Below are 14,480 nucleotides of genomic sequence, written 5' to 3'. Positions count from 1 at the left end.
TCTGTTTCTTACAATCTTGTTTTCATTCACATAAAAAATATGGTGTGACAAAGGTCTATGGAGAAATTCAGTTTATGACCAGATGACAAGTTGATCTTTTTTTCCAAATAAAGTGATTTTTTTCCTACAGCATTTCTGTTTACTTTGCACTGTTTAAGTGCTTTTCAGAGTGTTGCGTCCTAACACCACAGAGCGTCCCAAATCTTTAGCAAAGCGTTGCAGTAAATCTAGGCAATGCCCTCTTTTTGAGGCAAGATCACTTTTCCTCTCTCCCTCTTCCAATTTTACTCCCCTTTCCCTTATGTTTTATATCTGGGTATTATGGTGTGACTATGCTATAAATAGTGGACTTCCTGTTTTGAATTGAATCCACCAAAACATAACATCAGAAAAAGTGATATAGACCTGAATTTTGTAATTTAAAGGGATAGTTCACCCAAAAATGAAAATTCTGTCATTAATTACACACACACGTCAACCCGTAAGAATCATCTTCAGAACACAAATTAAGATATTTTTGATGAAATGCATAGACAGCAACAAAACTGACATGTTTAAGGCCTAGAAAGGTAGTAAAGACATAGTTAAAATAGTCCATGTGACATCAAAGGTTCAACTGTAATGTTATGAAGCTACAAGAATGCTTTTTGCGCACAAAGAAAACAAAAATAACGATACGTATTCAGATTTACTTGTCATTGTATACATAAAATTGATTTTGACATGATATTGCGCTTTTAGTCACCACATGAAATGTTCTTTAACTGCAAAAGAATATTTAATGAGAAAAGCACTGTTAAGTTTATGGTTGGTTATCTGTTTCAAACATAGCTTTCTAGCATTGTGTCATTTCAGACCTAATCATTTTAGCAATGCAAAAACATGCTAGCCCAGTGTTAAAAATATATTTAACCCTAGGTTTGTTAAGTACAGTTTCTGAGTTTGTGTAGATCCCAAATATCCAAATGCCCCGAAAGTGTCCATTATTTGTCTATGCACACAAACACACACTCTCTTCCCACTGAAGCCAAAAGAGTTGATGCTCTGGTCAGATTCAAGCCAGCGGTGGAATGCAGATGTGTTTTAAAGCTGGGTAATAAGCAGCTTTGGGTTTCTCACTGCTCCCTTCCAGCCTTTAACAGCATGTAAGCACTTACTCATCTAGATTATAATACCACGGTTGGAAGCTTTAAAAACACTCACAGTTTACACAAAGAGATGCTAATTACGTTTCATAGATTCACGGAGACAGGCAATAAATTATTTCCCATACTTGCACTGAAGAGTCACTAGTGATGTAGTCAAAGACAGTTCTCATGAAACCACATAAAACAGACGGTCCCTGCGGTTAAGTCGTTCATAGAGTAGCGCTTTGAGGACCGTGCTTTATTAGTTAATTCCCAACATCTGATATTCCTTTGAATATGTGAAGACTCGATGGAGTGAGAGTTAAAAGAGCTCTCATGGTTTGTGTTTGCTGTGAAAATGAAACATGTTTATCTGGCAGCAGACGTTGGCCCTCTAATCTACATCTCTTACAAGTGTTTCTTGAAGGAGATAACTAGAAGTCTGGCACATGAATGTGAAACCAGAAGAAGACTGTGGTTGAGTGCTTCCCTTCGTTCCCTCGAGTGTAATAGGCTTTAAGTAGTCAGGTGGTTTTTGTAGAAGGCTGTAGTTAGGCACTTGTGTAATTATGTGATCACCTGCCACACGTTATTACATTAAAAACATTGTAGTGCAATAATATATTCCATAGGAAATACTCCTTTTTTTGCCAGCTGAACCTAAAATACCTAAAATATTTACCCCCTGAGATTGTAAGAGAACAGTTTTTTTTTAAATAGTTGTATGTAACACAGTCACAATTGATTAATGTTGATTAATGGTTCATGACATTTGTTAATGGAAAAAAAAAAAAAAAAAAAATATATATATATATATATATATATATATGGGTCATTGACAATGGGTCATTGAAAATCCATTAAGGATTTTCGACAGGCCAATTTTAACATACCAAATAATCATTAAAAAAAATACAAATAATAATATCTGTTGTAATTGTTCAAACATTAGGAATGTTGTGTACACATAAATTCATATTACAATTTTAAATTAAGTGATTTTAGTGTTTTCATCTCTAATTTGGCCATAGCCTTAAAAAATGTCATGTGGTGTGACCATGATTTATATAAAAATTAATTTCCTTAACATGCTTAACATTTTTTTTTTTTAGATATTCTCAGTAATGAAAGTGTTTAGAGTTTTTGTAAATAATGATCTCATATTTTTGTTTTATAATTTCAGAGTTACCTTCTTAAATGTAGTTAGCAGACTTATTTTTCCTGTAAATTGCATAAAACTGATCATTTAAAAAAAAATCCATTCACTTAATCATGCTGTAGCAGTGATTCATATTTCAATTTTATTTTTATTTTAATACAGTTATTCCTATAATTGGTCGCACCACATGATGAGTGGTCACTCCAAATGACACAAAGGCCTTATATTATTAAAAATGTATGTAAAGAGACATGTGAAAAACGCACCACATGGCATTATCTGCAGGCATTTCTTTAGCCCCTTTGCCAAATCTTGGCTGCTCAATTGACCCTTCACCGGGAGTTTGATTAACAGGTGATCTGACCACTCATAAGGCCAAATACGCCGTTATGTCTGACAAACAAACCAGACAGGAGAGTAAAGTTGGTGGACTTGAAGTTGACAAATGGTGTGTATTGACATCTTTTGTACGGGAGAAAAAGATACCATCTGTTGTTCATACATGTTTATTTTGTGTTATAACTAGTAAAGATAAAGAGATGATCAGTTCATGTTCATCAGTTCAGACAGAAAATTTCGGCGTCACGTCATTGATATATATGTATTAAAATTTAATTATTAGCATTTCATCAACTCATGATCGCAGTTCCCCCTATACCTCTTTGCTAGCACTGAATATCAATATTTATTTTCTTTTAAAGAAAGAAAGAAAATTAAGCCAATCTTAATTTACCAACCATATTGTGGTGATCCTCACTACGTGTGCCAAAAACAACAACAAAAAAAACAAAAAACAACTGATATTGTGATAATAGGATCCCTGCCGTTCTTCAGTTATTTCCTCTCTCATATCTTCAGCCAGTTCCTTTCTTTCTGCATCCCATCAGACATAATGGCCAAAAAGCTCAAAAAATTTGGCCCCAGATGGAATCCATTTACCCCCATTATCGAAGCAAAGCACCTCCATCTGCTAACTGCTGGACTAAGTTGTTAGATATTTGACAGTAAAGTTTGTTATGTCTCTAAAACAAATGAAATACATGTGTGATAATTGTGTGAGGTGGACTGCAGGGCACTTACAGAGGTCCTCCAGGATGTTGGTTAAACACATGCTTGCGGGGTGCCCTGTACGGGGAGGGCTTCACCGCAGGAAGCTCATCTCGAGTAACGTGCTAACATGCTTTATTCAGAAAACGGCAGCATTGAAATCTTGCGGCTTTTCCTTAAAATGCTGGCTTATGGCATTTCCCAAAAGTCATCTCCCATCTCCACTCACTCAAACAATGATTTGGGTTTTTATACTTACAGATATTATTGCAAATGCTGTTAGAGATTTTAAAATGTTCAAAATTCTAAATTCAAAAATGTATTTATTTTTTTATTTTACCTGAAAAAGAGTGGAAATAAGCGAAGAGAAAGTGTTAATTTTGTCTGTCAGCGTGGTTTCAAATGTAAAGATGTGTGCAAACCCACATCACAGGATCGGGAGTTGTCCAGTTATTTTTGAAAGTAGTGTTTCATCATTTGTGCATAACATGGATCAATGGCATTGGTTTTCTGGTTGTGAGTAAAGTTTTAATGCAAAACTGCACTGTAATTCCAATACACTAATAATAGGGCGATTCTGCGTTATTATCATCAAAAAAGAATGTTAACCCTGTTATTTAAAGAAAGTAAATTACATACTGGTCTTCTTTGGTTGATTTGTATGTGGTAGACGTTAACTCGCGTCTTGTGTATCGTCTGTGTAAGTATTTGATGTTCTCGATGCTTGAGTGAAGATTTCAGTTTTACAGAGGCACACACTATAACTCCTACATGACAGAGACAGTGTGAATGAGAACAGAAGTGCTGAGGCAGTGGAATGCATTTTTACATCAAGCATGGTTATGCTCCACAGTGTGCATTATATTAGTAGTGGTAGTGGTATAAGAGTTTCTTGAGAATCCAAAGATCCATATTTAATGATTTTTATCAATGGGCTCAACAATAAGGATGTCCTGCTGGTGCCAGTGTCAGAAAGTTTCAGTCCAGATACAGAACTGTCACTTTCAGGCCAGTGCTGCACTGCTACAGAAAATTTAGTATGAAGTGATTTTGTGCATCCATTTTTTCGCCTTGCAATTTAAATGTTTGGATTTCTGTCATGAATTCAGTGTTGCCGAAACTGCAGTTTTTCTGCGGAATTAGGCTACTTAACAAATTATTTTTCATGCAACCTGAATGACGTGATAGGCCTTGGAATACGAATTTTATCAGGGGAACCCGCAAAAAATTGTGGATTTTTATCCCCCCGGAATAGGATTTTTAATGGGGGACCCCCTCAAAATGTGATGGGCTAGTTTTGAGTAGTTTTGAGTAGCAAATGGGTGGGTTTTGTTGTGAACACTTAGCAACCCAAGATGTACCCTAGGGGTTTGAAATATTTTAAATAAAATAACTTCTCTATTTGAATATATTTTTAACTGTAATTTATTCCTGTGATTTCAAAGCTGAATTTTTGACATCATTACTCTAGTCACATGATCCTTCAGAAATCATTGTAATATTCTGATTTGCTGCTCAAAAACATTTGTTATTATTATTATTATTAGTAGTAGTAGTAGTATGTTGAAAACAGCTGAGTAGAATTTTTTCAGTTTTCTTTGATGAATAGAAAGTTCAGAAGAACATCATTTTTCTGAAATAGATATCTTTATAAATTATAAATGTCTTTATTATCACTTTTGATCAAAAGTGCTTTAAATTGCTTTAAATTGATCAAAAGTGATAGGATCATGGATCATGTGACACTGAAGACTGGGATAATGATGCTGAAAATGTAAATTTGATACCAGGAATAAATTATATATTCGAATATATTCAAATGGAAAGCAGTTATTTTAAATAGAAAAATTATTTCCCAATATTACTGCTTTTGCTGTATTTTGGATCAAATAAATGCAGGCTTGGTGAGCAGAAGAGACTTCTTTAGAAAACGTACTGTTCAAAAACTTAAAATAAAAAATAAAATAAAATAAAAAAATATTGATTTCTATAACTAAAATGGCTATAGTAACTTGTTTCTCCCCTGCAAATCATGTGTGGGCTGTGTAGTAAAGGAAAAAATATTTAGAAAACTTAATGTAGGTATAATTTCTAGCAAATATAAAATTGCACATAAATTTTTTTCATGTTCATATGAAATGAAATGCATTTCAAATGTTGTTGCAGTGAGCTGATGTACTTGAGTTCTCCATATTTGTTGTGATCACTTTCGTAGATTTTAACATCTCACATCAGTCAGTCTCATTTTTGTTGCCTTCAGTTAGTGGAAGAAAGCCGTTAGCTGAACGAGGAAAGGTCAGCGTGGCTGGAGAGAGACGAGTGGCCCTGTTGCCCCGTGTTTAACGGTGGGAGGAGATGCCCCAGATCACTGCGGCAGCCTGCCACAGACTACCGCTGTTTTCACAGCATGCACTTTTGCGGGCACCGCCTCAGCCCTGGGAGTGCCCTGTGTTTACTTTGCCACCTGCGAGATGGGAGGGGTTCGGGGTACGCTGGATCAAACACACGGGGCATGAAGAACAGAAGGGGGTTAAATCACTGTCTGAATGCACAGCTATTCTGCAAGGATTTGCCTGTTCGTGGAGGGTGGGATTAGGTAGAATTCCAAAGCCAGACGGAATGTGTGAGGTTCAGCAGTCTGGGAGACAGAGGTTGACATCTAGTCTTAAAGAGGGAAGATGACCTCAGCTCGGTGATGAGAGCAGCTCAAGTCATTCAGGAAGATGCACCGTCCCATGACCAATGGTTTCTTTACGACACCACAGGTCTCCAAATATTATGTTTGAATTTGTGTCTTGTAGCCAGTATTTAAGAAAACATTCACTATTTATTTCATCCCCAAGCCAGACTGACAGGAGAGAGTGGCTCATCTTTAGCACAGTGTGTTTATTATATCTTTGTGGTTATGAAGGTAAGATATTCCCCTCATTTAGCTCACAATAACCTAGTCGCTTGGCCTCTCAGAAGTTTGTCTCTGGCAATAATGGCTCTGCCAGACTGAATATGGTCTAGGCACTGATGACTGGAGTAATATGACCTATTTTACAACTGCAACACTTCCTACTTAGTAAAGCCAGGCCTGTCAGGAGGTGCTGAATATAGTCATTGTTGCTGAATTAATGGTAATTTGGTTTTATGGCCATACAGTGTATGTTTGCAAATATTGAACAGGAAAGAGACAAAAGTCAATAAAGCAATAGAGATACACCTATTTTATCGTTGATTCCACTCTGGCTTGGCGGCAAGAGCAGTAAAACAGTCATTGATTTTTCACATCAATAAACACGTGTATAATATGTGCTGTTTGTACAAAACTGTCATCCAAAAAACGACCATATAGGTCGTTTGTGCAAGCACCTTATTAAGACCTATATTTACGTCTTAAAGTTAAACGCTCGCTAGTTGGCATAAAAATGATGAAAAAAAATTATACTGACTCCAGGCTTTTGAATGATATAGTGTATAATGTTGCAAAAGCTTTTAAATTCCGAAAAATGCTGATCCTTTGATCTTTCGATTCACCAAAGAATCCTGAGAAAAAATTTACTCAACTGTTTTAAATATTGATAATAACAACAACAACAATAATAAATGTTTCTTGAACAGCAAATCAGCATATTAGAATGATTTTTGAAGGATCATGTGACTGGAGTAATGATGCTGAAAATTTAGCTTTGATCTCCGTAATAAATAAAATTTGAAAATATATTCAAATAGAAAGCAGTTATTATAAATTGTAAAATTATTTCACAATATTACTGCATTTGCTGTATTTTGGATCAAATAAATGCAGGCTTGGTGAGCAGAAAAGACTTCTTTAAAAAACATTAAAAATCTTCCTGTTCAAAAACTTTTGACTGGTAGTGTATGTTTTTACACCAATAAACGCAACAAAAAAGGTAATATTGAATAACTTACATTTTACATCCAGTATTGCTTTTTTACATTGTAACATTTTTGAATGAATCAACTGAATTAATGATTCAGTGACACAATGGAACAATGTAACCTGCAGAAATAGTCACAGTCACTAACAGTCTTCTTAATTACATTTTAATTCAATTTTAATATTCAAAAAGAATATCTCATCATTTGAATGAAAAAAAAAAAAAACATTTTAACAATAATATGCCCTATTAAATATATTTTATTTTTTTCTGAAATTCTGTTTTAATTTTTCTGGATTATGTGTTTTATGATTTACTACAAATGTGTTATCAAAAATGTTTGTAATAAAATGAATGCACAAATGTTTTGCAATTTAATTAATCTTTTAAAATATAATCAAATTAAATTTGAACTTTTTGGCAAAGTGCTCCACTATAGGTTTTAAAACATAAAATTATGTGATATTCTTTAAAAATAATGTTTCATAAACTGTATTATTATTGTAACTTTATTCTTATTGTTATTACGAATGGCATTCTACCATACAATAGTAAGATATTTCTGTCATTTCTTCAACCAACCTTTTATTTTGGTGAGATGGTAGATGCTGAAAACACCACAAGTGTCATGCATGCCCTAAAGGAGTAGTTCACTCACCCTGTTTTCATCCAAGATGTTCATGCCTTTCTTTTTTTAAATCGTTAAGAAAATATAATTTCTGAGGAAAACATATCACGAGTGCCCTGCATATAGTGGACTTCAATTGTGCCAGTGAGTTTAAATGTCCAAAATGCAGTTTCAATGCAGCTTTAAAGGGCTCTAAATCAGCCCAGCTGAGGAAAAAGGGTCTTATCTAGTAAAAAAAAAAAAAAAAAGTATATACTTTTTAACCTCAAATGCTCGTCTTGTCTAGCTCTGCGATGCGCATGCGTACTATGCTCCCATCTCATTTTCTCCTCCAACTTCAAAATCATCCTACATCGCTGTTTTACTTTTTTTTTTTCTTTTTTCTTTTTTTTTTTTGAGGGCATTTAACCTTTGCATTTTCACTTTGTAAACACTTATTCCTCGCTGCATTGAAACAGCATTTTGTACGTTCAAACTCACGGGCACCATTGAAGTCCACTATATGGAGATAATTTCTGAAATGTTTTCCTCACAAACCATAATTTCTTCACGACTGAAGAAAGAAAGGCATCTTGGATGACAGTGGGGTGAGTACATTAACTGTACAGTTTTGTTCTGGAAGTGAACTTCTCCTTTTGTATGTGTAGACGATATAGCACTTTATGCGGTTTATTGTTCTCAGACACTAGTTCATATCACAGTTTAACTGTACGGCCATCCTTTCCATATATTCTTCCAAGTTTGGTTACGTTCTGTATTATTCCATTTTTATGACTAGTTTTTGTGATTCTGTCCTGCTAAATACAGTGCAAAGATACATCATGTAACCCTAAAGAAAAGACAAAGTCTATATGCGTAGTACATGTTTACTTAATGAAGCTGACATATATTGCTTTTCCCATCGGCCGTATAGAGAAAAGTGGTTTACGCTGAAATATTGCTACATTTTGCTGGAAAAGGCATCGTAGAAACGCTGACCCAAACCAAATAAATCTGGAGACACATGTATATGACTTATAATGAAGCAATTAAGCTCTGACATGTTTTATTAGTAATGGCTCCATATGCGCATGTGTTGGCTTGCTGCAGATGTGTCCCAGGGCACCAATGCGTGTCACTATCACAGCAGACGATAAGCTTTGGGCTCGCCTTTGACCCCACACCTCATTAATCAACTGCTTGCGAATATCTGACCTCCTCCACCTACCTCTCAAACATGCCATCTAATTCAGCTCTGCAAGATACATCAAACTCTCCCAAGCAACATAAACAGGCACACACATGGATGAGAAAAGACTGGATTATGTGATTCCAGTCTTTCAATCAAATTAGTATTTCCTGATAATGGCTTTGTATAATTCTTATTAACCGCACTACATGATATTATAATTTCATGTTTCCTAATACAATCATGCGACGCTAAAGACGCTAAAAAGGAGTAACGGCTGCTAAAAATGACATTTAAAATAAATAGAAAACAGTCATTTTAATTTGTAATACTCCTTTTACTTCTATTACTCTTTTAAAATACTGTACAGTAGGTTTCTTCACTTTTACCTCTCAAGTTTCCCTTTCCTCAGAGAAAACGAGTTAATTAGAGAGTTTCAAGGACTGAGTGTTGTTGAGAGAGGATGTAGATATGATAGTCTATGCCTGGCTTTTGGCCATGCTAATCGTCACCGTAAAACAAGCTGCTGAAAGGTAATGCTACATATGAACTTTCCTCTGCTCTTTGTACTGAAACATTTGATAAATGGGCAGCTCCTTAAGATGCCTTCGGAAGCCCCAGGCTGCTGTACATCCCGCCATGTCATCGTTTGTTTATTGTGTACTGACAGCTGTAGCTATGGCGATGCCCATTTTTTGTGACTCTGCAACAGCTGTTTTTTTAACCACCGACGTTTCAGCTGGAGGGACCATGAATCCCCCACAACCTGGAATGTAAAAGTCTATGGTCTCCTGGAGGGCTTTTCTTCCATGACATCAAACTCACCTAAATACCTCCATGTCTTTGATTTGATATATTTTCAGTCCCACATCTGTGCGCTCTTATTTTAACTTGGCTATCTCAAAGCTAACTTGTCCCTTTAGGAATACTCCTGGTTAACTAGAAGTTGACCTCTGTCGACAGCATCTGTTCCATGCTGTTTATTACCACTGAGAACAAGTTCAAGTCAACCTCCACTTTGTAGAAATAAAACAATAAACATGCTGACAGTTGTGTCAACATATGCTTACAATGGAAATCTTTTTGGCAATCATCGTGCAGCGTGCAACAGATGCTGTCGATAGAGCTCAACTTGAATTTAAGCTTGAAGCCGAATATTCTCATAAAGGAGTAGTTCACTTCCAGAACAAAAATGTACAGAATTCATGAATACAGAATTCATGTCTTTCTTTCTTCAGCTGTAAAGAAATGATGTTTTTTGAGGAAAACATTTCAGTAATTCTCTCCGTATAGTGGATGTCTATGGTGCCAGCGAGTTTGAACTTCCAAAATGCAGTTTAAATGCAGCTTCAAAGGCCTCTAAAGGATCCCAGCTGAGGAAAAAGGGTCTTATCTAGAAAAAATGATTGGTTGTTTTCTAAAAAAAGATTCAAGACTCCGGTTTAAGACAGTTAGGGTATGTAAAACTGCATTTTGGAAGTTCAAACTTGTGGCCACCATAGAAATCTACCATATGGAGAAACTTCCTGATGTATTTTTCTCAAAAGACAATTTCTTTATGACTGAAGAAAGAACGACATCAACATTTTGGATGACAGTGGGCTGAGTACATTATCTGTAAATTTTTGTTCTGGAAGTGAACTTACTACGGAATGTAAATATACCTACTTATAGCTTCCTCTGTACTTTGCAGTCAGGTCTGATCCGGTTCTCCGGCGAGGAACTTCTCATCACTCCTCTACCGCAGCATTTGGCTTTACAACACAACTACAGCGCCCCCTCTGGACATCATCCACATGTCATCTACAAGCGATCAGCTGAGCGCAGAGTGCACGCTGATAAGACTGACTGGACCAGCAGTGTTAAATCAAACAACCCCTATGAGAACCATCACCATCATCACCACCACCATCGTCATCATGACTACCAGCACGGAAAGCTCCAGAGACAACATTTCTGCGGACGCCGCAAGCAATGTATGTAAGGGAACTTTCTTTTTAGCCATTTGTAGATGGAAAGTTCATTACACGTTATGTACTTGTAAAAGTTGTCAGTGTGCATATAACAGTAAAGCCCTCTGAGATATTTATACTGATTTCAAAAGCAAAACTACTGTATCATTATCATTTGTATTACTGAAAGAAATTGAATGTAAGCTTGGAAACAGCATGTGAAGTTAATGACTGTGTATTTCCTGGTCTGTCATCGCCTCTCTGGCGCTTTTATCAGGCAGCTAGCGTGGAAAAAGGAAAAGCAGTTATTTGAGGCAATTTCCAGTTTCTGTCACTCTTTTCACAAGTTTCCGTTCTTTTATCTCTCCACCTCATCCTAACTACAGATACTCCCAAGCCTCCTACAGAGGATCATTTTGTCATGCCTGATGAGTTTGAGCAGCAAAGCCGGGTGAAGCGCTCAGAGATTACATCGAGCAAAGAGGGTGGTCTGAATGTGGAAACTCTGGTGGTGGCAGACAGGAAGATGCTGGAGAAACATGGCAGAGACAACGTCACTACCTACGTCCTTACTGTCATGAACATGGTAAGCAGAGCTATCAGCAGCATTGCTGTTGAGAAGACGGTTTGTTTAGCATGTGACTGTTTACCTGTAATAATGTGCAAAATGTTGTTGTGCTAAACAGGTCTCCAGTCTGTTCAAAGATGGAACTATTGGAAATGATATCAACATTGTTGTTGTCAGCCTCCTCCTACTTGAGAAAGATCCGGTAAGATACATACATGCAAAACATACATGCGTTCTTTCATATATTTCTAACTGTCTGTCTGTCTGTCTCTGTCTGTGTCTCTATATCTAATCGTTCATGATGCTGACACAAAACTTACAGACATCACTGAAAAAGCACAAGTCAGCTGTTGATTTGGTAACCACTCTGATGATTCAAACCAGTAACTCATAATTTTGATCTATTCACTGAAAAGAAATGTCTCACATTTGTTTTTTTAATCAAACTATGAACAACTCATGCTGGTTGTTTTTTAATTCACTAAAACAACCAACTCATAAGAGTCATTTGTCTGTGAAAAAAAAAAATATTCATGCAGTATGTTTCTGATTAAGAGTCATTTCTTTGACTATACTGATCACACTGTATGCTTTTGATTAAAAAAAAAACACAGAAGAGTAATTTGTTTGTGAATCAGAATATGCCAGTTATTGCGTGTGTTTGTTTAATGATTCACTGCAAAGAATTGACTCACAAGAGTCATTTGTTTGTGAATCAGAATATACCAGTCACTGCATGTTTGTTAATGATTAACTGCAAAGGACTGACTCGTAATAGTCATTTATTCAGAAATCAGACTATACCTGTCATGTTGTATGTTCACTAAAAAGCACCATCTTATAAGAGTCATTTGTTTGTGAGTCAAAATAAACTGGTGTCTGTATGTCTTTGATTCATATAAAATTATTTTGCTTGGGAATCAAATTACACCGGTCATGATGTGTTTTTAATTCACTAAAAAGAATCAGCTTATAAGAATCATTTGTTTGTGAGTCAAAACGAACTGGTCCCTGTATGTCTTTGATTCATTTAAAATGTATTTGTTCGGGAATCAGACTATACCGGTCACAAGTTATTTTTTTGATCCCCAAAAAAACTATTAAAACTCGCAAGAGTCATTATTTGTGAATCAGAATATACCAGTCATTGCATGTTTTTTTATGATTCACTGCAAAGAATTGGCTCCTAAGAGTAATTCATTCAGGAATCAGACTATACTGGTCATGTATGTTTTTAATTCTCTAAAAAGAACTGATTTATAAGACTCATTTATTTGTGAATCAAAACAAACTGTTCCCTGTAAGTCTTTAATTCATTAAAAATGAATTTGCTTGGGATTCAGACTATACTGGTCACACGGTATGTTTTTGATTCACTAAAGAACGGCTCACAAGAGTTATCTGTTTATAAATGATAAATATGTTGTGTGTTGACATTTCTTGGCATTATTTTGCAGTACACAGCCTTTTTATTGCATCACATTCAACAAAGACTACAAGATAAGATTAAATTTGCTTTTGCACTAAACAGTGCAGGAAACACTGGTCGTTATAGCTAGATTATTCTCATTAAAGGTAAATTGAATATGTCATATCTGATTTTTAAAAGATTCCCAGACATTTATTTTTCATTTCTTTCATGCTTGAAAGATGCCTGATCATTCACTACTCTTTCTTCTCTCTCTCACCACCCCTCTGAACACTTCATCTTCCTCGGCCTCGCTGCTGTCAGCTGGGTCTGTCTATCAACCATCACGCAGACCAATCACTCAACAGCTTCTGCCAGTGGCAATCAGGCCTGATAGGTAAAAACGGCAAGCGGCACGACCATGCCATTCTGTTGACGGGGCTGGACATCTGCTCCTGGAAGAATGAACCGTGTGACACCTTGGGTAAGGCACTTGACATTCACCTTCCAATAGCAGAAGTGGGTCATGTGTTGTGATGTCAGTGGCTAATCGAGTTGCAAGAGGGTGAATTACACAATGCCAAGGTAAGAAAGAGCTTGTGGTTGGTGATGTGTGTCCTAGTCTGCCCTCAGGCAGAGAACTTCACCTGAATGAATCCAAGAAAGCTCAAATCCACTTTGCAGTCAGTTGGCAGCTTCTTCAGTTTTTGCTATAGAGGCGTCAGCCAAATGTAATGAATTCAGCTCTGAAGCTCCAAACCACAAGTATGCACTTCTTTGAATGTATGGCAAAGGGGAAAGCACTGCTTTTAAATTGCCTCTCTATGATGTGAAACTCAAACCGAAGCGGAGAACATACAGGCAGGAAAAATAGCCTAAAAGTGTGTTTATGCGTAATACGATCCTGTTTTAAATTGTATAGGTTTGAAAACATTGTGGCATGTTTAGTGATACTTAAATCGCATGTTAACGTTTTCATTCAAACCTGTTGAATTTGCAAGAAATCAGCTTGATTTGTGTCCTCAAAATGCATCATTGTTTTGAGCTTTCTGTCCTTTCTGATTTCCTGTCTGCAGGTTTCGCTCCAATAAGTGGGATGTGTAGCAAATATCGTAGCTGCACGATTAATGAAGATACGGGGCTGGGCCTCGCTTTCACCATCGCCCACGAGTCAGGACATAAGTACGTTCACTCATGCTTTCACTGTTTCAGTTTGGGAAACCATATGCTGTGCAACAGCAAACATTTTGTTTGTGTTTGCCGGTTGCCATTGTGATAAGGGGAAGTTTATGTTGTGTGTTTGAGATTTTGTTTTTATGACAGCCGTATTTTGAGCTCTTCGGCCCTTTGGCGCATTTTCAACGTAAACTGGAGCAAAATCTATCCTGGAGAACCACCAGGCTGATAACATGTTGTGGGATTTGTTATTCTCAGCGGTTCAAACATTTTGTACAAATGAAATGGACACGTGCCTCCAATGTGCACAGTGTTTAGGGCAAAATCTTCACTGGCCAACAATCATTAATCACTCATTTA

General features: G+C 36.4%; 1 protein-coding gene across 3 annotated transcripts in view; it reads left to right on the top strand.

Moving 5' to 3' along the window:
- adamts18 (ADAM metallopeptidase with thrombospondin type 1 motif, 18) overlaps positions 1-14,480 on the top strand; it is a 64,825-nt gene that overhangs the window by 10,596 nt on the left and 39,749 nt on the right. For 2 of the 3 annotated variants that reach the window (XM_051113853.1, XM_051113855.1), the window contains exons 4-8: positions 10,710-10,992; positions 11,355-11,554; positions 11,655-11,738; positions 13,269-13,428; positions 14,021-14,126. In XM_051113853.1, the coding sequence (XP_050969810.1) occupies positions 10,710-10,992; positions 11,355-11,554; positions 11,655-11,738; positions 13,269-13,428; positions 14,021-14,126 (833 nt within the window). Of the gene's footprint in view, positions 1-10,709; positions 10,997-11,354; positions 11,555-11,654; positions 11,739-13,268; positions 13,429-14,020; positions 14,127-14,480 lie in introns of all 3 variants that reach the window. The other variant, XM_051113854.1, reaches the window with a different exon arrangement.

Source organism: Labeo rohita, chromosome 7 (genome assembly GCF_022985175.1).
Source record: "Labeo rohita strain BAU-BD-2019 chromosome 7, IGBB_LRoh.1.0, whole genome shotgun sequence".
NCBI lineage: Eukaryota > Metazoa > Chordata > Actinopteri > Cypriniformes > Cyprinidae > Labeo > Labeo rohita.
The sequence above is the reverse complement of the archived record's forward strand: the minus strand, read 5'-3'. Positions and strand labels throughout refer to the sequence as shown.